The sequence below is a fragment of the Tasmannia lanceolata genome, unplaced genomic scaffold (genome assembly GCF_043159265.1).
Source record: "Tasmannia lanceolata isolate RefF3 unplaced genomic scaffold, GAP_Taslan_0.1 ptg000012l, whole genome shotgun sequence".
NCBI classification, from domain to species: Eukaryota; Viridiplantae; Streptophyta; class Magnoliopsida; order Canellales; family Winteraceae; genus Tasmannia; species Tasmannia lanceolata.
The window spans coordinates 12,664,464-12,687,858 of record NW_027518689.1 but is presented as its reverse complement, the minus strand read 5'-3'; the positions used below and the strand labels follow the sequence as shown (position 1 = coordinate 12,687,858).

The 23,395-nt window shown below is 41.1% G+C and overlaps 2 protein-coding genes across 3 annotated transcripts in view; one reads left to right on the top strand and one right to left on the bottom strand.

The window, feature by feature from the left end:
• Positions 1 to 1,939: 1,939 nt before the first annotated feature.
• Positions 1,940 to 3,367, bottom strand: LOC143888556 (uncharacterized). Its single transcript, XM_077393004.1, has one exon. It carries the CDS (start codon positions 3,365 to 3,367, stop codon positions 1,940 to 1,942), a length of 1,428 nt encoding a protein of 475 aa, XP_077249119.1.
• An 8,689-nt stretch (positions 3,368 to 12,056) lies between these two features.
• LOC143887082 (uncharacterized) overlaps positions 12,057 to 23,395 on the top strand; it is a 45,862-nt gene continuing 34,523 nt past the window's right edge. For both annotated transcript variants that reach the window (XR_013254021.1, XM_077391193.1), the window contains exon 1: positions 12,057 to 12,656. The gene's annotated coding sequence lies outside the window, so the exon portion shown is untranslated. The remainder of the gene's footprint in view (positions 12,657 to 23,395) is intronic.

The window sequence follows — 23,395 nt, the reverse complement described above, 5'->3', positions numbered from 1 at the left end:
ATAATTATAAAAGAAATTTAGGAAATTTAACTGTTACCTTAGCACAAAGGGGGTGTAGCTCATATGGTAGAGCGATGCACCTCCATCATCTTTTCTTTCGTGAAGGGTGTTTACGGAAATATTTATACTCTATGCAATTTTGTGGCTAAAATTTGCACGAGAGGACAGCCACAGATACTTGCATTTTAGAAAATTTCATCTGAGGTGGTTGTTCTATCATGCAAAAGTCAGCCTTGAAATTGCCTAGCAAATACCTTACTATTTAGTTTGTGAAATGACATATTTGCCCACTTCTTCACCGGTAAATTTTTTATCCTAGGGAATTTTTAATCCAAACAGTGAAGTCAATGGGATTTGCTAGGTTTTTTTTCCCTACAATTCCTAAAATTCCTGCCAAAATGTAGGGGTGTCATTACCAAATATGGGAAGGGAGGGGAGAGAGAGGGAAGAGAGAAAAAGAGAGAGGACATCATTGCCTAGGAAAGAAAAAGAGGGGACAAGGAGTCCATGTCAGCACAGAAGCAATCATTACAAGAGTGAGATTAAAAAAATTCTAGTGCTAAAAGGCAACCAAATATGGGATGTGACGAAAATTTTACTAAAAACTTCCTAGGACAAAAATTTTACTGGCAACCAAACGGGGAAGGGTATTCATGAAGAGGAATGCTAAGAACAAACGGTTCTTAGCTGCTTGAATAGAAGCGGATGCTCGTTGGGGCACCTGTGACGTAGAATAAGTAAATAATTTCATCTGACGTGGTTGTTCTATCATGCAAAAGTTAGCCTTGAAATTGCCTAGCAAATACCTTACTATTTAGTTTGTGAAATGATATATTTGCCCACTTCTTCACCGGGCCACCCTGCTTTAGGGTATTCATGAAGAGGAATGCTAAGAACAAGCGGTTCTTAGCCGCTTGAATAGAAGCAGATGCTCGTTGGAGTACCTGTAACGTGAGCATCACTCTCAAGCAGGGTTTAAAATTTCGGTTTCGGTACCAGTTTCGGCCCCTGGAATTTTGAAATTTCGGTCGAAATCTGGTACAAAACCCTAAACGAATATTTTATTCCATATTAAATTTCGGAAATATTAAATTAATATTTAAAAAACAGATTGTTTGGGTCAAATTTTGAAGAAACCAAAATTTCGACCGAAATTATGAAATTTCGGCCGAAATAAATGACCGTTTCGGTTTTGATGCATTTCGGTGTCGGTCTCCACCGAAATTTCGAATTTCGGTTGAAATTTAAAACCATGTTCTCAGGCCCCTTCTTGCAACCATGTCGAGCCATTTTCAGGACTCTTTCTGCAAATGATCAGCCGTGCAACGGGCTTTCATCGTCGTTGCATCACCTTTCCACCAAAAGTGATGGATACAAGGAAAAATGTGTTGGGTATATAGTATAACCCTATATATGTTCTAATATAAGCCCAATAAGATAATGGACCGGTGTAGTGGGCCTACATGGGCTAGAGTCCATTAACCAGTCAATAACCCTAGTGTATCTCTATATATAAGGGCTGGACGAAACAAACTTGGTATTCCAAACTAGATACCTAGGGTGTAATGCTTCAAGCAATCATTCTTGATCTAACAATCTTGAAGCATTATTCCTACTTTTCCAAAAGACCTCTCCTCTATCTCTCGTTTCATTTGGATTCAGGTTTTTAGTGGAGGTTATTTTCTCTCTCGTGGGTTAAGGAATCCGACCCTTTCAAACATCAGAATCTGGAATTTTTTTTATTTTTTATTTTTGGTAGGCAAGCTAGCGTTAGGCGGACCCCTACCAGAGGTAATTATAAAAGAACTGAACATTACAGAAGGGGGCCACGAGGGCAGCTACAAGGGAAATATAGGAAAAATCATACAAGATCCCAAAACCACAATAACCTAAAGTCAAAAAACAGACTAGCCAAGGCACAAACAGCAGCTGGAGGGCGTTATGAACGAGTGTAAATTGTGCCGGAGAAGTCGGATCTGATGATGTTTATCAGATCACAAGGGAGGGAATCAGATGGGATGTCTTCACCTTTTATGGGGCATTCGAATTTGGATAGGAAATCTGCTGCTCCATTTGCTTCTCGCCAAGAATGGGTGATTTTCCAAGCAGGGAGTTCCGATAACTTGGCGCTAATAGTTGCAAGGGTTGGAATTAGTTTCCAAAGACATCTGGCCTTTCCACTGATCACACTGACTGAGTACAGGGAGTCAGATTCCAGCCATAAATTACTGATATTGTGTCTCAATGCAGTATAGATACCTTTCTGAATAGCCTCCATCTCTAATTCCTGAATTGTCTTCGGGCTTTTGTTGATGGAGAAGGAGCCGATGATGTTGCAGGCTGCATCTCTAAGTAATCCTCCAATTGCTGCCTTGTCTTCTTTTAAGGAAGCATCTGTATTTAGTTTCCACCAGCCAGGATCAGGAGTAATCCAATTACAGGTTTTGGGGTCTTTTTTGAGGATAAAGTTTGAGAGGTTTAGAGTCTCGGCCAAATTGATTTCCTTAGAACTGGAGTTTCCATCAAGGTTCAGATGTAGGATTTTGGTTCTGATGGTGTATATAATGTCAGTGAGAACAACTTGCTTGTGTCTTTTTTTGTTCTCAAAAACTCTGCAATTTCTTTCCTTCCAAATGAAGTAGATAGCTGCACAGAAGGCCATACGAAGGGCAGTCCCATATCTGGAGCAAGACTTCGAGTTGAGGCAAATCCATTCTTCATTCTTGTCTAGAGTTCGAGCTGGGGTTTTCCGGACGGAGAAGCGCCTCAGAAGAGTTTTCCAGATCCAAGTTGAATATGAACAATTGAAAAATAGATGATCTTTGTCTTCTCTACGAGCACTGCAAAGAGGATAGGAGATATCTCGGATGGATCCCAACATGAGAAGTCTAGCTTTGGTACTCAGTTTGCTGTGGAGGGCTTGCCAAGATACAATGCTATGTCTTGGGACATGGCCTTTGAACCAGATCGAGGGAGTCCATGGGGGTTTGGGGTTGTGGGTACGAATGCATTTCCAAGCACTGGACAGGGAGAAATCCCCAGATGAAGTGGGTTTCCAGATAGCTAAGTTTGAAGGGCTGGGAGAGATGAGAGCTGTATTGAGAATGGTATTAATGTTTGGGAGGGTAAACTGAATATTTGGATCCCATTCACCATCATTCAACAGTTGGTCCACCGAAGCAGTGGGGGAGACAGTATTCGGCAAGGAACTTTCGAGGTATAGATGGGTTAGGAGGCCAGCAGGGTGCCATGGTTGTTTCCAGAAGTCAATGCCTTTACCATCTCCCAAGACGTAGCAAATATGGTATCCAGCTTCCTCTCTAACTCTGAAAATGCTTCGGGCTCCCCAGGAGGGAGAAGCCGCCATTTTCCTAGTCCAGAAATTTTTATTCTTCAGATATTTTCTTGTAAACCACTCAGTCCACAATGTACTTTTACCATTAACGATAGACCAGAGGTTTTTGAGCTGACAAGCAAGGTTAATGTCTCGGATTTTTCTAATTCCCAGGCCCCCTTCATCTTTGGGTCTGCAAATAGTGTCCCAAGCAACTGGATGGAAAGACTTTCTCTCAGAGCACCCAGCCTAAATGAAATTTCTTATGATTTGGTCGATTTTGTCAAGGACACTAGCAGGGAGGTTAAAAGAAGCTGACCAGAACAGATGGAATGAATTGAGGACTGACTTGACTAATTCAATTCTCCCAGCTCTGGAGAGGAGCTTGTTGGCCCAGCTGGCAATGCGTTTTTGTATCTTACTGATCAAGGGGGAGCAGTCTGAACCTTTAAGTCTAGTGGAGATGAGAGGGAGGCCAAGGTATCTCACCGGGAATTGGCCTTCCGGGATATGAAGGATTGGATCAATTGTTGTTCTGAGAGACTTAGCAGATTCAGAGTAAAAAATTTCGCTCTTGCTGATGTTCACTTCGAGACCAGAGCAATCATTGAATTGATGGATGCAATTTCTAATACCTTGAGCAGAGGCAGGGGAAGCTTTCGAGAAGATAAGCATGTCATCTGCGAAGAGGAGGTGTGAGACAATTAAGTCTCCACAACAGAAAGGAGAGGAAAAGGACTTAGAGTGGATAGCATTCTCAACGATGCAGGAAAACATCTCCATGCAAATACAGAAGAGGAGAGGAGAAATAGGGTCACCCTGCCTAATTCCATTTCTGGAGGTGAAGTAACCGACAGGGGATCCATTGATAAGGATGGAGAACGATGGTGTGTCTATACACTCGTGGATCCAGTTGCACCAGATATCATTGAATCCAATTTTTTTCAAAAAGAGTAGGAGGGATTCTCTTCTGATCATGTCGAAAGCTTTCTTGAGATCAAGCTTTATACACAATGCAGCTACATTGGATTGGAGGTGAAAATTATGAACCAAATCATGGGCTAAAAGGATGTTGTCTTGGATGTTGCGGCCTTTGATATATGCAGATTGATTTGGGCTGATAATCTTGTGCATTATTAAGCGGAGTCTGTTAGCCAGGATTTTGGTGATTAGCTTATATAGGAAGTTACAGAGCGAGATTGGCCGGAACATTTCCGGGGAGGAGGCATCAGAAGTCTTGGGAAGTAGGGTGACATTTGTAGCATTAACTTCAGGGAGAAGCTTACCAGAGCGGAAGAAGTGAGAAATTGCTTTGGTTGTGTCTTTGCTGATGAGGTACCAGAAGGACTGGAAGAATTGTCCATTGAAACCATCCGGGCCAGGGGCTTTGCTTCCATCACAGTTCATCACAACTGAGTGGATTTCCTCTGCAGTAACTTCGCGGGTAAGGTAGTCAGCTTCCAGGCTATTAATTTTGAGGCTGGGCTCCGGGACCTGAGATGAGAGGAGAGGAGATCTTTCATGGTTTAGCAGACTTTTGAAATAGTTTACAAGAGTAGAGGCTATCAGGTTGTGATCAAGAGTGAAATCTCCTTCGTCAGTTTTGATGGCGGAAATGGAGTTGGTATTTCTTCTTGCGGCAATAGCAGAGTGAAAGAAAGCAGAGTTCGTGTCGCCTAGGTTTAGCCAGTCAATTCGGGATTTTTGCCGGAGACAACTTTCTTCAAGGTAGGAGATTTTATTCAGGTACTCTTTGGCTTCAATTTCTTCGTTACGAAGAAGGAGATTGGTGGGATCTTGGGCAATTCGGGTTTGGACTTCATCAAGAGCAGCTCTAGCTTCAGGTTTTTTAATATCCACACGGCCAAAGATATTGGAGTTCCAGATCTTGATATATCTCTTTACTTCTTTTAGTTTAGAAACCAATCTAAACATAGGATTTCCTATGGGGTTAATTGTCCAGGCTCTCTCGACAACTTCAAAGAGGGAAGCTTCTTCAAGCCACATGTTATGGAAACGGAATGGCTTCGGATTATGGGGGGAAGGGTTGGGTAAGTATTGGATGGTGAAGAGGGAATGGTCAGATTGGCCGGGATTAAGATGGGTAGCAAATGCAGTTGGATAATTACATAGCAAATCTTCGTTTACCAGGGCCCTGTCTAATCGGCGGAGCTTGAGATTACCTGATTTTGAGCTGTTGGACCAGGAGAGGGTCTGACCCATGGATTTCAGATCAGCTAAGAAGCAGTCGTGAATACAGGAATTGAATTCATCCATATCCACTAAGTTAGGGCTGGCGCCACCAAATCTTTCATTATGGTATCTGACAATGTTGAAATCTCCCAGGGCAATCCATGGCAGGGTGATGGAGGAGCTAATGGTTCGAAAGTCGTTCCATAAAGCTCTTCTTCCAGTGCCAGCGTTATGGCCATAAACAGCGGTAATGTTATAGTGGAGGTTAGAATGGATGTAGACAATTTCCCCATGAATGTATTGGTAGGAATCAGAAATGGGAAAAAAGTGAAGGATTTGAGGGTTCCACAAGATCCACAATCAACCTTTCGTTGTGTGGTTATAATTAGCGAAACAGGACCAGTTTGGGCAAATTTCAGAGGTATATTCAGAAAGAAGGTCACTTGTTGCTTTGGTTTCAGAGAGGCAAAGGAGGGGGAGTTGATGTTTACAAATGAAAAATTGGATATCATCGCGCCTTCGCTTAGAACAAAGGCCTCTAACATTCCAGTAGCCTAGATTAATCATTAGAGGAGGTGGGGAGGGAGATGTGGACACCTTCAGGTGCAAGGCCAGGAGGTGCTTTTTGGTTTGGGTTAGAGCATTGGGGAGGTTGTTGTGGGCAAGCCGAGGGATTTTTCAAGGGAGGGATATTGAGAGGGTCGGGGGTTGGAGTAGAAGGACTAGGCATCAGGTTAGATGGGTCTTCAATCCCAGGGGACCAGTTTCTCCTAAGATTTTCAAAACCGGGTGGGTTAACAGGATCTAATTCTTCATCAGATTTGTAGGTTTCAAGATTGTTTTCAGGATCTTCTGAAAGAAGGATATCAAAGGGGTTTTGGGTTGGGACAGATGGGAGATCATTTGAGGTGTGGATGGTGAGTAGGGGATGGTTCTTAGGGGGCTCAGAATCTGAGTTTGGGGGACAATCCATTGCCGACTGAGGGGCATCAGTTTCCACTTGGGGATAAGTCTTTGAGATCGGTCTCCATTCAGGGCGGGATATGGGAGGGGCTGGTTTTATATATCGGGGGCATTTCCCAGAGGAGTGGTTGAAAATCTTACAGTGGATGCAAGCTTGGGGTTTCCATTCGTATTCAATTTGTTGTGTAACTTTGCCAAGAGGGGAATTGATTTGGATTGTTTCTGGGAGGGGATCATCTGCCTCAATCTCAATGCATAACCTTGCATAGTTCAGTCTGGTTTCTTCAGCTGTTTTAGAGTCCATATAGAGAGGGTTTCCAATTGCACTTCCTATTTTGCTAATGGCTTCCTGGTTCCAGTATTGGAGTGGGAGTCCTGGAAGCCTTATCCAAATAGGGATGGAGGCTAGCTCGGGTTTTTCAAGGGGGACACCAGGGGTCCATCTGCGCAGTATGAGGGGTCTACCTGCATAGGTGTGGCCATCCATTTCGAGGATTTGGTTACAATCTTCTCCGCAACTAAAGCGGAATAAGAAAACCATTTTTGAGTGTGGAGACACTGATATTGCCTTTGGGGTTCCGTTTCTTCTGAAGATTCTCCTGTAGATTTTGAACGTAGGGTCTTTTCCCCATGAAGAAGCCTACAAGGCTATTGTCCCATTTATTACTTCCTCTGTCAACTTCTTCCAAGGTGAATGAGATGATAGTCTTATCTGAACCTGATTCTTTGGGGGAAACTCTTTGTAGTTTGACAGGGACTGAAAGCTTTGCTTTGGAAAAGAGGTTTGTCTAGGGATTTGGGGATTGGAATGATGGTCCACTACTCACAGGAGGGAGGGGAAGGAGAGGAGGGGGAGGTGGGGAGGAGGAGCGTGGGTGGTTGATTTGGGAAGGGTGGGCAAGATTTGATTGTGATGGCTGCCCTTGTTCAACTGGTTTGGGGGGAAGATTTGCAAAATGATTTGAGTGGGTAGCGGCATTTCTGGCATTGCCAGAAATCAGGGAGGGAAAATTTTCGGTTTGAGTGTAGATCTGGCTACTGGTGGGATTCGAATTTGAAAGGGGCGGGTTTTTTTTTTGGAATGGGGATTCAGAATTAGAATTGGGCGGGCTTATTTGGCGGGATTTGAGCTTCTCTGAAATTTCAAGCAAACCCGATTCCGGCCGGCGGCTCTCCGACAGCTTAAGGAACTGGTTTAGCTGGGGTTTAGGGGGGGGGGGAGAAAGTCTTGGATAGTTTTAGGGTCGTATAAGGAAGGCTCCAAAGGTTTCGGATCCGGATGGTTTCTGGGTTTTTCTGATACAGATCTTGTACTGGGTTTTGTGACTGAAGGGTCTACAGTTTTAGCAGGTTTAGGGAAGATCTTATGAGTTCGAGTACCCTTTTGATGATGTGTTTTAGACATGGATTCTGAGATGTTTTCGAGATTAAGGCTCTGGAGTAAAGGGGATCTATCGGATAGAGGGGAATGGGATCTCGAGGAGTGCCAAGGGAATCTGTGGGATGAAGGGATCTTAAGAAGGTCATCAACATGTTTGAGGAAGCTGGGTGCAGGGGAGGATTGCGTCGGCCATCCTTCACCTCTATCTCTCATTCCGTCAGCAAATAGAGCTTCAACTCGATGATCGAGCAGGGGGAAGAGGGGTATATTTTCAAACCCATACTCTTTTTCAATCTCCCGCACAAGGTGCGAAATATTTTCAGAGGCAAAAGAGGCTTTACCTGGGTCAGGCGGTTTCTCCATTTTTGACAGAGGTTAGCTGGTAGAGGATGGTTGCCAAACTTGGCCGAACAGTTTTAGAAAATTGAATGCCAATTTTCTTGGATACTGGAGAATTGGCGTTTAGCAGTAGAGAAGAATCGGGTTTTGGGAATTAAGCTATATTCGGTGATATCGAGTGTGAAAAGAGGATCGCCTCTTTTATCAATCAAGTGCGCTGTTCCACCGAAGATCGCCGGATTCTAGTTCATCCAGAAATAACAGAAAAAGAAAAAGAAAGAGATTCAGAAACGAAAATTTTGTTCCATCTTGTGGTTTTTACACGCCCTCTTCTCTCTCGAATATTTTTGGGTCGGTTGTAATTCTGTCTACAGAGATAACAAAATAAAACCAACAAGCAGGGACGATCTCTCCTACTCGTTTGGGTTTTATCTCTCTTCAATATTGTTTTGGGCGTGGTTTTGGGTTTTTCCCTCCAATTTAGTTTGGGTGTGGGTTATCTTCTCCCTCAAAACTCATTTGGGTGTGTGTACAGACTCCTTTCGCTTTTTAATTTGGAGTAAAGATTGTTTGGAAGAAGGGTTTCCAAACTGAGCAACCCTCTCAACCACTTGCTAATAGGAAGTCTTCTCATACTTTTGATATTGGCAGCACTTTGAGGCCCAATCTAGTTGACCGAACCACTTGGGGCCCAAATCTTGTGGTCGAGCACCCTATTGCCTCGAGCAAGGTTAGTTGACTTCTCTCCCTCACTTCTAATTTCGATTTGTGGTTGGTGCAAATTTGGAGCTGAAGGTGCAAATTTGGTACCGTTTTTCGTTGGTGCGAATTGGGAGCCGAATCCCCTTGGTGGTTTCTCTCTTGCAACCGGTTCAGGCGGTTAGGTTCCTGTGGTTCAGTTCTTGCGAACGGTTCACACGGTTTGATTCTTGCTGTCGGTTCTTGAATTTGGTACTGCGTTTCGCCAATCAGGAGCACTCTTTCTAATTTTATTTTCATCTCCAATGAACAATGGACAAGAATGCTATGCCTTTTGAGATGATCAAACTTCAATCGTTTGGTGGGTCTGAATTTAATTCTTGGAAGCAAAATACTCAATTTGGTATAAAATATCTGAATTGTTTTTACACCGTTTTGAGTACCTTTGCTGAGACGAATGAAGAAGTTGATGAATCTCAATGGCTTAAAGGTGAGGATTTCTGCAAAGACTATTTGTTGAATTGTCTTTCAGACCGTCTTGCAAAAACCTATAGCAAATATAGAATCTGCTAAAGAGATATGGGATAACTTAGATGCTCAATTCAAGAAATATGGTATCGCGAGACGCTTCTTCTGTGCACCGCGGTTTCCTTTGTCGCAATCTTTTCGCGACCACCTGGTATGTCCTTTGGACTTCTTTTTCAATTCAAATCAATTTAATTATTAGATTTTTAGGATGAATGTGTGATTTGATTTTTGGATTTCTATGATAAGTCCCCCCTACCATGACCACAAGGGGGTCATTGAGAGAGCTCTGGATGAGGTGGAGATCTCTCCCAGTCCAGTCCCAGATTCTCTCGAGCGGTCGGGACTTCAGAGACTCCTTTTAGACCCAGAGAGGGTCGGGCCTGACTTTGAGGTGGCCCTTGCAAAGCGATGGTGGGACACGACCCACACTTTTCACTTCCCGATCGGGGAAGTTGGGATGACCCCGCTGGCCTTCTCAGCGCTTTCGGGGCTTCCGATGGGGGGGGGGGATGCTGGTAATCCTGACCCCAATATCAGAGGCGGAGTTCAGAGAGATTCTCCATCAATCAGTCATTCATTGCAATGATGAGAGAAATCAGAAAATTACATAAAAAGAAAAGAAGAGGACCCGGCCTTTAGGCCTCCTTCTCAGACGGCTCCTCTATGGTAGGCACGACTGCAGGCTCCTCCTCAAGAGGCACGGAGGACTCCTCTCCAAGTGACATGACCATTGTCTCAACAACATTTGGGTTGCTCGCGTCAGACTCCTCCCCTTCGGAAAGATAGGTATCGGGGGCCCCTTCAACTTGTCAATCAGTGACTTGGGGTCAAGGCCCTTGACCTGAGTCCGACACTCGACGAATCCCTCAGCCTTGAAGTCTAGGACGTACAAAGTCATATCTGTATGATAATCTTGGGACGCCTTAAATTCCGTAATTGCCCAAGACTGGATCTCCTCCTCCAACCGGGTACCCTCCTCCATCTTCTTGACAAAATCAGCCCGAGCCTCCTTCTCCCTTAAGCCATGTTCACTTGAATTCCGGACCCCATGAAAGGAAAGGAAAGGATGTTTATTTTCCCAAGAATTACGTTTTCTGTTGTTCACATGGTTTCTTCAGAAAACATAAATACCCAGGTGGAATATGAAAAAGAATGACGTGGAAAATGTGCTTTCTCGCAAATACGGGAAATGGTTTCCGACCAAATACGTGAGATTTGCTTTCTTTTCTATCGAGGGAAACAGAGTCGATCGGGGTTTCACAAACCACGCGAAGCGAAAAAAAAAAAAAACCCTAGCGTCATCGTTACCATCTTCTCCGGCGAGAAGGTTGTCTCCAGCGTCCTCGATTCTTCGTCAACAGCAAGGTAGCTCTCTCTCCCTCACCTCTCTCTTTCTCTCTTCGTCTCTCTCTCTCTCTCTCTCCATCTCTCTCTCTATTTCAACAACTTCTTTCTGGTTTTTCTTGGAATATGGCTTATGTAGGTGGGTGTTTTTTTTGGATCCAAAACCCTTTTTTTCTTGGAATATGGCTTTTGTAAACGTGGGTTTTTTTTTTGTTGCAAAAAATAGTTTCAGAAAGGGTTTTTTCCTTGTTGGAAAAAGGGTTTCTGAAAGGGTATTTTCCTATTTCAAAAAAAGGTTTTATATCTATGGCTCATGGTTTTTTTTCTTCATCTGTCTCCCTCCCTCGCTCTGATTTTTTAATTTTTTGCGTGTGTTTTAGATCTCTGTCTCTCGTCTGCAGTCCAGCAACCTCGCCTGACCCGCGGATTTCGCTGAACAAACAAGGTATCTCTCTCTCTCTCTCTATCAACTTGAAAATGTTCGATCTGTCTCTCTCTCTTTTTTCAAACTGATTTTTCAATTTTTCAAGTGAACACGCGCAGGAAACCCTTTCTCAGGATTTCTCAGGTTTTCCTGCGCAAGTGAACAACTGCATGATTTCTTTTCGAGCACAGTTTCTTTTCCTTTCCTTTTCTTTCTGCCACGTCAGATTCTTTTCCTTTCCTTTCCCGAGAAAACAAGTGAACGGACCCTTAGGAGATCCTCCCGAGCCTTTTGAAGCTCGGTCTGGGCAGCGGAAAGGAGATTGCTATGGTTCACCATTGCTTCATCAAAAACCTTTTGTAGACACCCATTTTGACCGAACCCTAAATATGTTTTGTGAAAAAAAAATCATTCAAATAAGTGAATTAGTGTCTCAGGTTTTACTCTAGGGTAGGTTAGGATCCCGTGTAGGTCCCTGCAAAAGTTTATGAAATTCCGAAAAAATTTGCCTAATAAGACAAGCCGAGCAAGTGCAGTTAGCGGTGGCATGTGTGAAACATGGGGGAGTGAATTAGCCAGCTTAAGATTGCCTGAGGAAAGAGACAGTGATATATATCACTTCCTTTAAGAATAGCAAGGGGGGGCCGGGGGGGGGGGGGGGGGTCATCTGTGAGGTGTTGTACAGAGGAAGACAAGATGGAAAGTGTATTACTTGTGTTATTAAAGCCATAGATGGTGCATTAGCATGGAGGGGGTTGTCCAGTAAGTAAGAGGGGTTTCAAATATATTGTTTTCTTTTTTTTAATAGTCGAAGGGGATTGGCAAAAGGGGATCTCATTTTTCGTTTTCGAAATTAGGGAGAGAGAGAGAGAGAGAGAGAGAGAGAGAGATTTTTCGAAACCCTAACCCTTTAACCCTATATTCCGATCATTTTTCCGGCCAATTCCTCCGGCCATTAACATTATCGTCTGTACATTTTGCAGTGGCCACACATTTTCATCTCCATCAGCAACCCTAGATCTACTTTCCTAAGAGGAGTTGCAGAGAAGGTTTTAGGTTTTGGATAGATCTAAGAGGAATAAGGAATTCACCACCTCAAACTTTAGATCTGTGCCTTGTCTCCTCGATCTCCACCATTTCATCTCCATTAGCAACCCTAGATCTACTTTCCCTTTCGTCAGATCCAGACCTTACCATCATCGGAGAGAAAAGAAATGCAAACCTCCTTTCCAATTTCACCCCCCAAATCTCTCTTTCTTCCGTTCAAAACTCATGCGTTTTTTTCCCCACTATTTTTGTTCTTGCCACTCCCTTTCTTTCCCAAATTTCGAGAATCTAGGGTTTCGTAATATCTAGGGTTTTGCATTATTCTCCTTGGAATGAATCTTCGTCAAATGCCGATCAAATCTCTTGCAGAGACCACGTGCGGATCTCTCCTTCAGGAGTTGCAGGTATTTTTCCTCTTGAATTTCAATATCTTTTTTCTCTTTAATTTCGATTCTTCTTTTTTTCTGAAGTTGTGATGAATTTCTGTAAGTTTCTTATGTTCGATTCCCTTTTTTATATATGCATTTGAGTTTGCGATCTTTCTTCTTTGGTTTTTAGGGTTTCTCATATCTAAGATATGATGCAATGTTGTAGATTTCTATATAGGGTTTTACTGTCTTGTAGAGTCATTTTCCCTCTTTTATTTAGGGAAATGATCATTTTCCTTGTCTTCTTATTCATATTTTAATATTCAAATCATGCTAATTAAGGTAATGTAGGTTCTGTATTTTTAACTTTTTCCATTACTTGGCAAATTGTGATGATTTTATATTGCTTGCTTTTGTTGCATGTTGTACTGTGATTACATTCTTTGTTTTCATAACTCTCTTTCCATTACTAATATAGGTTCTGTTATCTTTGTCCAATGGAATTCAAGAAATTAAATTTCACCTTTGCTCACTGATGTAGGTGTTTTCATGTTTTGATAATTCCACTAGCGTAATCTGTTATTTCCTCTTAATTGATTTTCTTTAGCTCTTGGGAATTCTAGCAATTCTTTGCACAAGGTTAGATGATTATCAATTGCACAAGATGATATGATTTTCTTTTGATCGAATTTCTGTTTTGTTATCATGAATTCTTGGAACTAGTTACTTGTTAAGGCTGTAAATTTATTGAAGAGAGGGTGTTGGAGTCAAATGATTTCATTCAGTTTTACTTGTACCCTAATGAAATTTGGTATGCCCTTTATGCCATATACTATTAGAGCAATTTTTCATTCAGTATGGAAATATCGGCAACTTATTTTATTTTGATTTGGATTCCTTTCATTTGAGTTAGCTTTAATTTTGTAGAATAGACATCTTAAGATTTTCCTTTTTTTCTGTTCTTTGGGAATCCTCTTGGATAGCATATTTTAGAATGAGGGCATTCATTATGTTATCCGCATGCTTTTGTTACTTTGCAAAAGGGACCTGTAGAGGTTTCCCTTTTGATAGTATCTGTATAGATAACATGTCCATGCAATGTTGCAATGAATTGATATTTGCACCACTATATTTCAAAAATAACTCTGATCTGTGGTTTTTCACTCACACAACTGGTTTGGGATTGCAATGTGTTTATGTTATGGATATTAGTTCCATACCTTAAATATTAACAGACAATTTCAAAGGGGTTGGTCCATGAAACTTCCCTATTGTTTCTTAAGGAAAAGATGTATTAACTCGCTGTTGTTCCTTGGACCATCTCTTTTGAACATATCTGTAACCATTCTTTTACACTACAACCATGTAGGTTTTTTATGATTTCAACTCACTCTTGTGTTAAATGGTCCAAATGATTTTTCTAAGAAAATAAATAGCTCAGTCATGCTTTATCATTTTTTATGGAAAAAATTAGTTATGGCATCTAATCAAGGCTATGATTTTGCATGACTTCAAGGTGATAAAATTTACATTATCAAATGATTTTTTTTTTTGAAAAATCTTTTTGGGAAAGTAAGTCCCTGTGTTTTATATTGTGTTGACATATGGTTCAGAATCCATCAATGGGAATTTTGTAGTCCGTCAATTAATTTTTACGCTATGTCCCTTTGTAAATTCATTTTAGTTGGGTCACTCATTGAAAATTTAAAGTTCACCAAGTGGTTTTCTATTATAAATTTAGAAATTTGTCCATCAAATGTTTTTTAGAGCTTCATTAACCTGAAGTCATCAAGGCTTATAAAGTTACGCGCTTGTCTTGTTTTATTCGAACCATATATGTCAAATGAATTGTGACCAATTTAATTGATTCTGAGCTTTTAGTGCAATTTTTTTTTTTTTTTTTTTTTTGTAAATTGGCATTTCATTGAAATGGTTAAGGGTTTAATTCTTATAAACCTTCATGTTGGCCATTTAATTTTTCAAGTTCATTCTTTCAGCCCAATGACTGTATAGTTAAGGAATAGAAATAAATATACTTAATTCAAAAAGGATGATTGTATCTTCAGGCATATGTTATTTTGTGTCGTCCAGTTCTCTTAGTGTTATGCTTTTGTGCTTGTGGAATTTAATTTTATACACCCAACTTGATAAATCTTGGATTTGTGAGTTATTATAAAAAAAAGGGGGATTTCACCATGTGTACAGATGAGTTAGATGCCTTGCAATATTGTTATCACGAGTTCACATACTTGCTATTGTGTATTCTTGAGACACTTATTACGGTCTATGAAAATTCAATTATGTACAGGTAAGGTTTAGTGCTTATCATTTATTGCATGTTTAAATTTTTATTTTGGTTTTAAATAATCCAGTCATATGAATGCTTGGGTTATAGTTTATTTTTACACAGGAGTTATTGTCTGTTCGTGTATTTTTTAAGATCAATTCTGCTTATTTGTAACATAACCGGTCAGATTATCTCATGTTTCACTTGTTTGTTGGATTTATTTTCCTTATTTGATTGTCATGTTTTGAGAATCTGAAGCCTTGCAGTTTTATGACTAAGTAATGATAGATAATTCAACATTATTAGTTTTATGACTAAGTGATTTTTTTTATGAAGTAGAGCTTTATGATTTTAATTGCTTGGTGATTTTCAATCAAATTATGTACATTGTTGTAATAAGGGTAGAAAAATATTTGATATCTTAAGGATATTAGCTTTGCACTTCATTTGGTTGATTCATAGAAAAATGAAAAATTGTTATGACTGGTAACAGAGAATAGGTTGGTTAATGTATTAAATCATATTCGTAAGAGTAATGTTTCTTTTGTGAAGGGAAGTCAGTTGTTTACTCTTTGGGACAATGTTCCTTAAAAATGCGAATACATTTTGAATATTCTTACGTACAGTTGAAAGGTTTTTTTTTTATGCTATATTGATGCAGGGATCATATGCTCATTTTGATTAAAAATTCTATAATTATTTAGATACGAAATCTCAATACCTTTAAAAATTATAGCTAGGTGGATTCAAAATTTAATAATAGATATTAGGATTTCAGGGCTAAAGGTATATGTTTTTAAGGGAATATTGTTTCAGTGTGATCCTGATCTGTTATATGCTCTGTTTCATTTGGTTTTTCTATTCATTAGAACATAACAAGATCAGTTTGGCTTTGTTCGACAATTGTATGCAAATAACTTTCTTTTGGCTTCAGCTAGTTATTTATAATTGTCGGTATAAGTAATGGTCTGTTGATCGTCAACAATGTGTTGATTCTGAGTTTCCAGTTATTGTTTATGTTTATGGTATATTAAAGGAATCAAATATGCTTTAACTGCATTGATATAATTGGTTCTGTATCGTCTTAGGAAATAAAAAATGCCTCAGTTAAACTACTATCTTGCTTTGACTTCATATGATGTAGTTCTAGGTAAGCATATCAGGTTAAATCTTGGTTATTTCAGGCTTAATTTATTAATGTAGAAGACGATGAATTTATCAGGTTGTTAGTTTTACACTTGTTTTAAAAGTTCTTTCATTTTAATCATTTTTTTGTCAAATAGACTAAGATGGAAGAATATTGTTATTTATAACACAAGGTTATGTTGATATTGTTTAATAAGGATAGGAGAATCATTGATTCATTGTGCCCTGACTTGATTGTATTTTATGATGAAATTTCTTACTGTTCTTTCTTTTCATGGGCATACTTTGGGATTCCTTTCAACTCCCAAAATTAGATCATTATCATTGAAGGGGCAATGAAGGAGTCATCCCAAGCCCTTCCTTTAGAGGACTTGCCAAGTCCCAGTAGCATTTCCCCCTCTCTTTAGAAGACTTTTCTAGTCTTTTAGACATGAACCTTAGATGGTAGTTTCCTCTATCATTGCAAGGGCAATGAAAGAGTCATCTAGAGCCCCCATTAAGAGACTTGCTTTGTCTCATTTGGTAGTTCTCCTTTGGCGACAAACCTTGTCTTATTAACAAAGCACCTTTAGGAGACCATTTTGGTCTCATTAGAGAGTCATCTAGCCTCATATATGGCATCAACCCTATTATAAGAAGACTAACTTAGTCTTTATAGTTGCCCTAAACTCTATTTATCATTGCAAGGGCAATGATAAGGTTACTTGGAGCCCCCATAGGAGAGATGGTTTGTCCCGTTGGAGTTGTTTCTTTCATTAGCACCTTTAGGAGACCATTTTGCCTTCTTTCATTAGCACCATTTTGGATAAGACAATCCTTGTCTTATTAATAAAGCACCTTTAGGAGACCATTTTGCCCCTCAACAAGATGCTGAATTTCTTCAATTTCATCCCCGAATCTCCAAGGATGAGAGAAGGGGGGGGGGGGGCTTCTGTCCGACCTTCTGATTACATTGGGGAGATGAGCGTTAGAAGTGAAGTTCTCTTTGAAAAACATAAAATGGCATCTGAATAGGTTGCAAGAATTATATAAATCAAGTACATTTTGGGGTATGGATTAGGAATTCGATAAGTAGAGGTAGGGCCAGTGCACGCTGGGCAAAATGATTTTCAAAGTTCAACAAGGAAGGAATGCAATTTGGAGAATAATGGTAGTGGTGGTTATAGGTATGATGTGATTGATGGTTGGGTGGCAGTTAGGGGGGTTAAGGCTTGGGACATGGTTTTGTGTATAGGATGTGGGGTATTAGGTTTTTGTTTGGGGTGGGGATAGAGTTAGGTTATGATAGGACCGTCGATGGGTTGTAAGGTGGATGTTCTCCCTACCTCATATCTTTGGCTACCCTTTGGGGCTTGTAGAGCTAAAAAGATGAACAGGGGCCATATACCAGGGAGTGGAGAAGAGACTAGACACTTGGAAGAGAAATCTGGTGTCTAGAGGGGGCAGAAGTACTCTCATTAAGGCAGTCTTAGCCCTTATCCCAATTTAGCAGATGTCTGTATTCAAATATCCCATGAGCGTTGTAAAAAGAATTGATCAAATTCAGAGAAAATTCCTGTGGGGGGTTATGACGAAAAATGTGGAATCCCATTGGTGAAATGGGAAGAATTCTGTAAACCCATAAGGGGAGGTGGTCTAGGCATTAGAAAGGTAAAGGAAGTGGATATGACTCTATTAGGGAAATGGATGTGGAGGTTTGGGAAGGAGTCCCAGCTTTGAGTGAGAGTCATGGAATTGTTTGATTCCCTCCCCCCTTGAGTTCTTCCTTCATTTCTTCCTCTCTTCAAATAGTTCTTTTTCTCTTTTGTTTGGTTTGCGCATATATCTTCGTATCGACCACCTCGTTATTCTTTTTATTTGCAATAAAATTAGCTGCCATTCAAAAAATAAGGTAGGGCCGTCGATTGCCAGATGAGATTTGACCCTAAGGCCTTATAGTGTTTAGGAGGATTGTTTGCTTGGGTATTGTTATATGAGGGTTCGATAATCTATGATTGGTAGACACGTCAGTTTTTCAGCACAGACCCGTGTTGACACGAGGTTAATTTTGGGCAAATTACACGAAACACCGAAATTTCAGTGTATTTAGCAGTTTCGGTTTCGGTATGGATCCGAAATTCGAAATTTAGGATTTCGGTCGAAATGTAAAACCTTTATTGTAGCCTCAGATACTATTTTGCTTTCGGATACAAGGTCGCTTCGTATACTTTGTCGCCTTCGGATACAATGTTGCCTCGTATACAATGTTGCCCTTCAACTAAAATGTCGCGTCGGATACTATGTTGCGTTCGGATATAATGTCACCTCGGATACAATGTGGCCTCTGATTCTATTTCACTTTCCTTTATTATGTCGCCTTGGGATACAATGTCGCCCATGATAAAAATTTTCCTCGGATATATAGTCGCCTCGGATACAATGCTGTCCTTCAGCTACAATGTCGCTGCGGATAATATGTTTCCTTTGGATACAATGTCGCTTCGGATACCGTGTCGCTATCGGATATAATGTCGCCTCGGATACATTGTTGCCTCGTATATAAAGTCGCCTCGGATACAATGTTGCCTCGGTTACTATATTGCCTTCGGCTCCATTGTCGCTTCGGATACTATGTTGCCTTCGAAAATAATGTCGCCTCGGATACTATTTTGCCTTTGGATACAAGGTTGCTTTGGATACAATGCCGCCTTCGGATACAATGCCGCCTCGGATACAATGTAGCCTGGGATACTATATTGCTTTCGGCTACAATTTCTCTTCGGATACTATGTTGCCTATGGATAATATGTCACCCCGAAAACAATGTAGCATCGGATACTATTTTGTTTCGGATACAAGTCGCTTCGGATACTATGTCGCCTGCGGATATAATGTCGCCTCGGATACAATGTTGCCTCGGATATAAAGTCCCTCGGATACATTGTTGCCCTTCAGCTAAAATGTCGCTTCGGACACTAGGGTTGCTTTAGATATAATGTCGCCTCGGATACGATGTAGCTTCGGATACAAGGTCGCTTCGGATACTATGTCGCCTTCGGCTATAATGTCGCCTCGGATACAATGTTGCCTCGAATATAAAGTCACCTCGGATACTATATTGCCTTCGGCTACAATGTCGCTTCGGATACTATGTTGCGTTCAGATATAATGTCGCCTCACATACAATATAGCCTCGGATACTATTTTGCGTTCGGATACATATTCGCTTCGAATACTACGTCGCCTTCGGTACAATGTTGCCTTTGATATAAAGTCGCCTCGGATACAATGTTGCCTCGGATACTATGTTGCTTTCGGCTACAATGTTGCCTCAGATACTATGATGCCTTCGGAAATAATGTCGCCTCTGATAGAATGTAGCCTCGGGTACTATTTAGCTTTCGAATACAGGGTCGCTTCGGATACAATGATGCCATCGGATACAATCTCGCCTTGAATACAATGTTGACTCGGATACATTCTAGCCTCGGATACTATGTTGCCTATGCCTACAATGTTGCCTTCGGATATAATGTCGCCTCGGATAGAATGTAGCCTTGGGTGCTATTTAGCTTTCGGATACAAAGTCGCCTCGGATACAATGACGCCATCAGATACAATGTCGCCTCGTATACAATGTTGCCTCGGATTTAAAGTTGCCTCGGATACAATGAGGCCTCAGATACTATATTGCCTTCGCATACAATGCTGCCTTCGCATACAATGTTGCTTCGGATACTATGTCGCCTTTGATACAATGTTGCCTCGGATAAAAAGTTGCCTCGGATATAGTTTCGTCTCGGGTACTATTTTGCCTTCGGCTACAATGTCGCTTCGGATACTATGTTGCCTTCGGATATAATGTCGCCTCGGATACATTGTAGCCTCGGATACTATTTTGCTTTCGGATACAAGGTCGCTTCGTATATTATGTCGCCTTCAGATACATTGTCGCCCAAGATACAATGTTGACTTGGGTATGCATTGTTGCCTTTCAACTACAATGTCGCTTCGGATACTATGTTGCCTTAGGATATAATGTCGCCTCGGATACAATGTAGCCTCTGATTTTATTTTTCTTTCACATACTATGTTGGCTTTGTATCTAATGTCGCCCAGGATAAAATGTCGCCTCGGATATATAGTCGCCTCGGACACAGTGTTGCCCTTCGGCTACAATGACGCTTCGGATAATGTGTTGCCTTCGGATATAATGCCGCATCGGATAAAATGTTGCCATTAGATACAATGTCGCCTCGGCTGTAATGTTGCCTCGGATATAAAGTCGGCTCGGATACAATGTTGCCTTAGGTACTATATTGCCTTCGGCTACAATGTCGCTTCGGAAACTTTGTTGCCTTTGGATATAATGTCACCTCGGATACAATGTAGCTTCAGATACTATTTTGCTTTCGGATACAAGGTCGCTTCGGATACTATGTCGCCTTCGGATACAATGTCACATCGGATACAATGTTGTCTCAGATATAAATACGCCTTGAAAATAATGTAGCCTCGGATACTATGTTGCATTCGGCTATAATGTCGCATCGGATACTATGTTGCCTTTGGATATAATGTCGCCCCAGAAACAATATAGCATCTGATACTATTTTGTTTCGAATACAAGGTCGGTTCGGATACTATGTCGCCTTGGGATACATTGTCACCTCGGGTATAAAGTCGCCTCAGATGCAATGTTGCCATTCGATTACAATGTCGTTTCGTATACAATGTTTGCCTTCGGATATAATGTCGCCCCTGATATAATGTCGCCTCGAATTCTATGTCGCCTTCAGATACAATCTCGCCCAGGATACAATGTTGCCCTTTGTCTACAAAGTCGATTCAGATACTATATTGCCTTCGGACATAATGTCGTCTCGGATACGATGTAGCGTCGGATAATATTTTTCTTTTGGATACAAAGTCGGTTCGGATACTATGTCGCCTTCGGATACAATGTCGCCTTGGATACTATGTTGCCATCGGCTACAATGTCGCTTTGGATACTATGTTGCCTTTGGCTACAATGTCGCTTCGGATACTATGATGTCTTCAGATATAATGTCGCCTCGGATACAATGTAGACTCGGATACTATTTTTCTTTCGGATAGAAGGTCGATTCGGATACTATTTTGCCTTCGGATACAATGTCTCTCAGGATAAAATCTTGCCTCAAATATATAGTCGCCTCGGATACAATCTTGCCCTTCGGCTACAATGTCGCTTTGGATACTATGTTGCCCTCAGATATAATGACGCCTCTGATTCGATGTAGCCTCGGATACTATTTTTCTTTCGCATAGAAGGTCGTTTGGGATACTATGTCGCCTTCGGATACAATATCACCTTAGATACAATGTTGTTTCGAATATAAAGTCGCACCGGATACAATGCCTCAGATACTATGTTGCCTTCGACAACAATGACGCTTCAGATACTATGTTGCTTTCGATACAATGTAGCCTCGGATACCATTTGGCTTTCAGACACATAGTCACTTCGGATACTATGTCGCTTTCGGAAACATAGTCGGTCCGGATACTGTCACCTTTGGATACAATGTCGCCTCGAATATAATGTTGTCTCGGATACTATGTTTCCTTCTGCTACAATGTCGCTTCAGATACTATGTTGCCTTCGGATATAATGCCGCCTCGGATACAATGAGCCATGGATACTATTTTGCTTTCGGATACAAGGTCGCTTCGGATACTATGTCGTCTACGAGTACAATGTCACCTCGGATACGAAGTTTACTTCGATATAAAGTCGCGTCGAGTACAATGTAGCATCAGATACTATGTTGCCTTCGGCTACAATGTCGCTTCGGATAATATGTTGCCTTCGGATATAATGTCCCCTCCGATATAATGTAGCCTTGGTTACCATTTTGTTTTCAGATACAAGGTCGCTTCGGATACGATGTCGCCCAGGATATGTTTCCTTCGGATATAATGTCGCATCCGATACAATGTAGCTTCATACACTTTTTTTGCTTTCGGATAGGTCGCATCGGATTCATTGTCGGCATCAGATACAATTTCGCCTTGGTACAATTTTGCGTCGGATATAATGTCGACTCGAATACTATTTTGCTTTCGGGTACAAGGTCGCTTCGGATATTATGTCGCATATGACTACAATGTCGCCTCGGATCCAATGTTGTCCCGGATATAAAGTTGCTTCGGATACAATGTAGCCTCAGATAATATGCTGCCTTCGGCTATAATGTCGCTTCTGATATTATTTTGCGTTCGGATATAATATCGCCTCGGATACATTGTAGCCTTTGATACTTTTTTCTTTTTGGATAGAAGGTCGCTTGGATATTATGTCGCCTTCGGATACAAGGTCGCCCCAGATACAATGCTGCCTCGGATATAAAGTCGCGTTTGATGCAATGTTGCCCTTTTGCTATAAAGTCGCTTAGGATCCAAGGTCGCTTCAGATACTATGTCGCCGTCGGATACAATGTACACTCAGATACTATTTTGCTTTCGGATATAAGGTTGCTTCGGATACTATGTCGCCGTCGGATTCAATGTTGCCTCGGATATACAGTCGTATCTGATACAATGTACCCTCAAATACTATGTTGCCTTCGGCTACAATGTCGCTTCAGATATTCTTTTCCCTTCGAATATAATGTCACGTCCGATATTATTTTCTTTCGGATAAAAGGTCGCTTCGGATACTATGTCGCCTTCGGATACAATGTCGCATCGGGTACAATGTCGCCTCGGATACTATGTTGGCTTCGGCTCAAATATCGCTTCAGATACAATGTTGCTTTCGGATTTAATGTCGCCTCGGATACACAGTAGCCTCGGATACTATTTTGCTGTTCGATACATGGTCCCTTCGAATACTATATCTCCTTTGGATACAATGTCGCCTCGGATAAAATATTGCCTCGGATATAAAGTAGCCTTAGATACATTTCTTCTCTTCGACTACAATGTCGCTTCGGGTACTATGTTGCCTTCGGATATAATGTTGACTCGGATACAATGTAGCGTCAGATGCTATTTCGCTTTCGAATACTATGTCGCCTTCGGATACAATGTGGCCCCGAATACAATGTTGCATTGGGTATAAAGTAACATAGGATAAAATATTGCCCTTCGGCTACAATATCTCTTCGGATACTTTGTTGCCTTCAGATACAATGTTGCCTTCGGATATAATGTCGCCTCGGATACATTGTAGCCTTTGATACTTTTTTCTTTTTGGATAGAAGGTCGCTTGGATATTATGTCGCCTTCGGATACAAGGTCGCCCCAGATACAATGCTGCCTCGGATATAAAGTCGCGTTTGATGCAATGTTGCCCTTTTGCTATAAAGTCGCTTAGGAT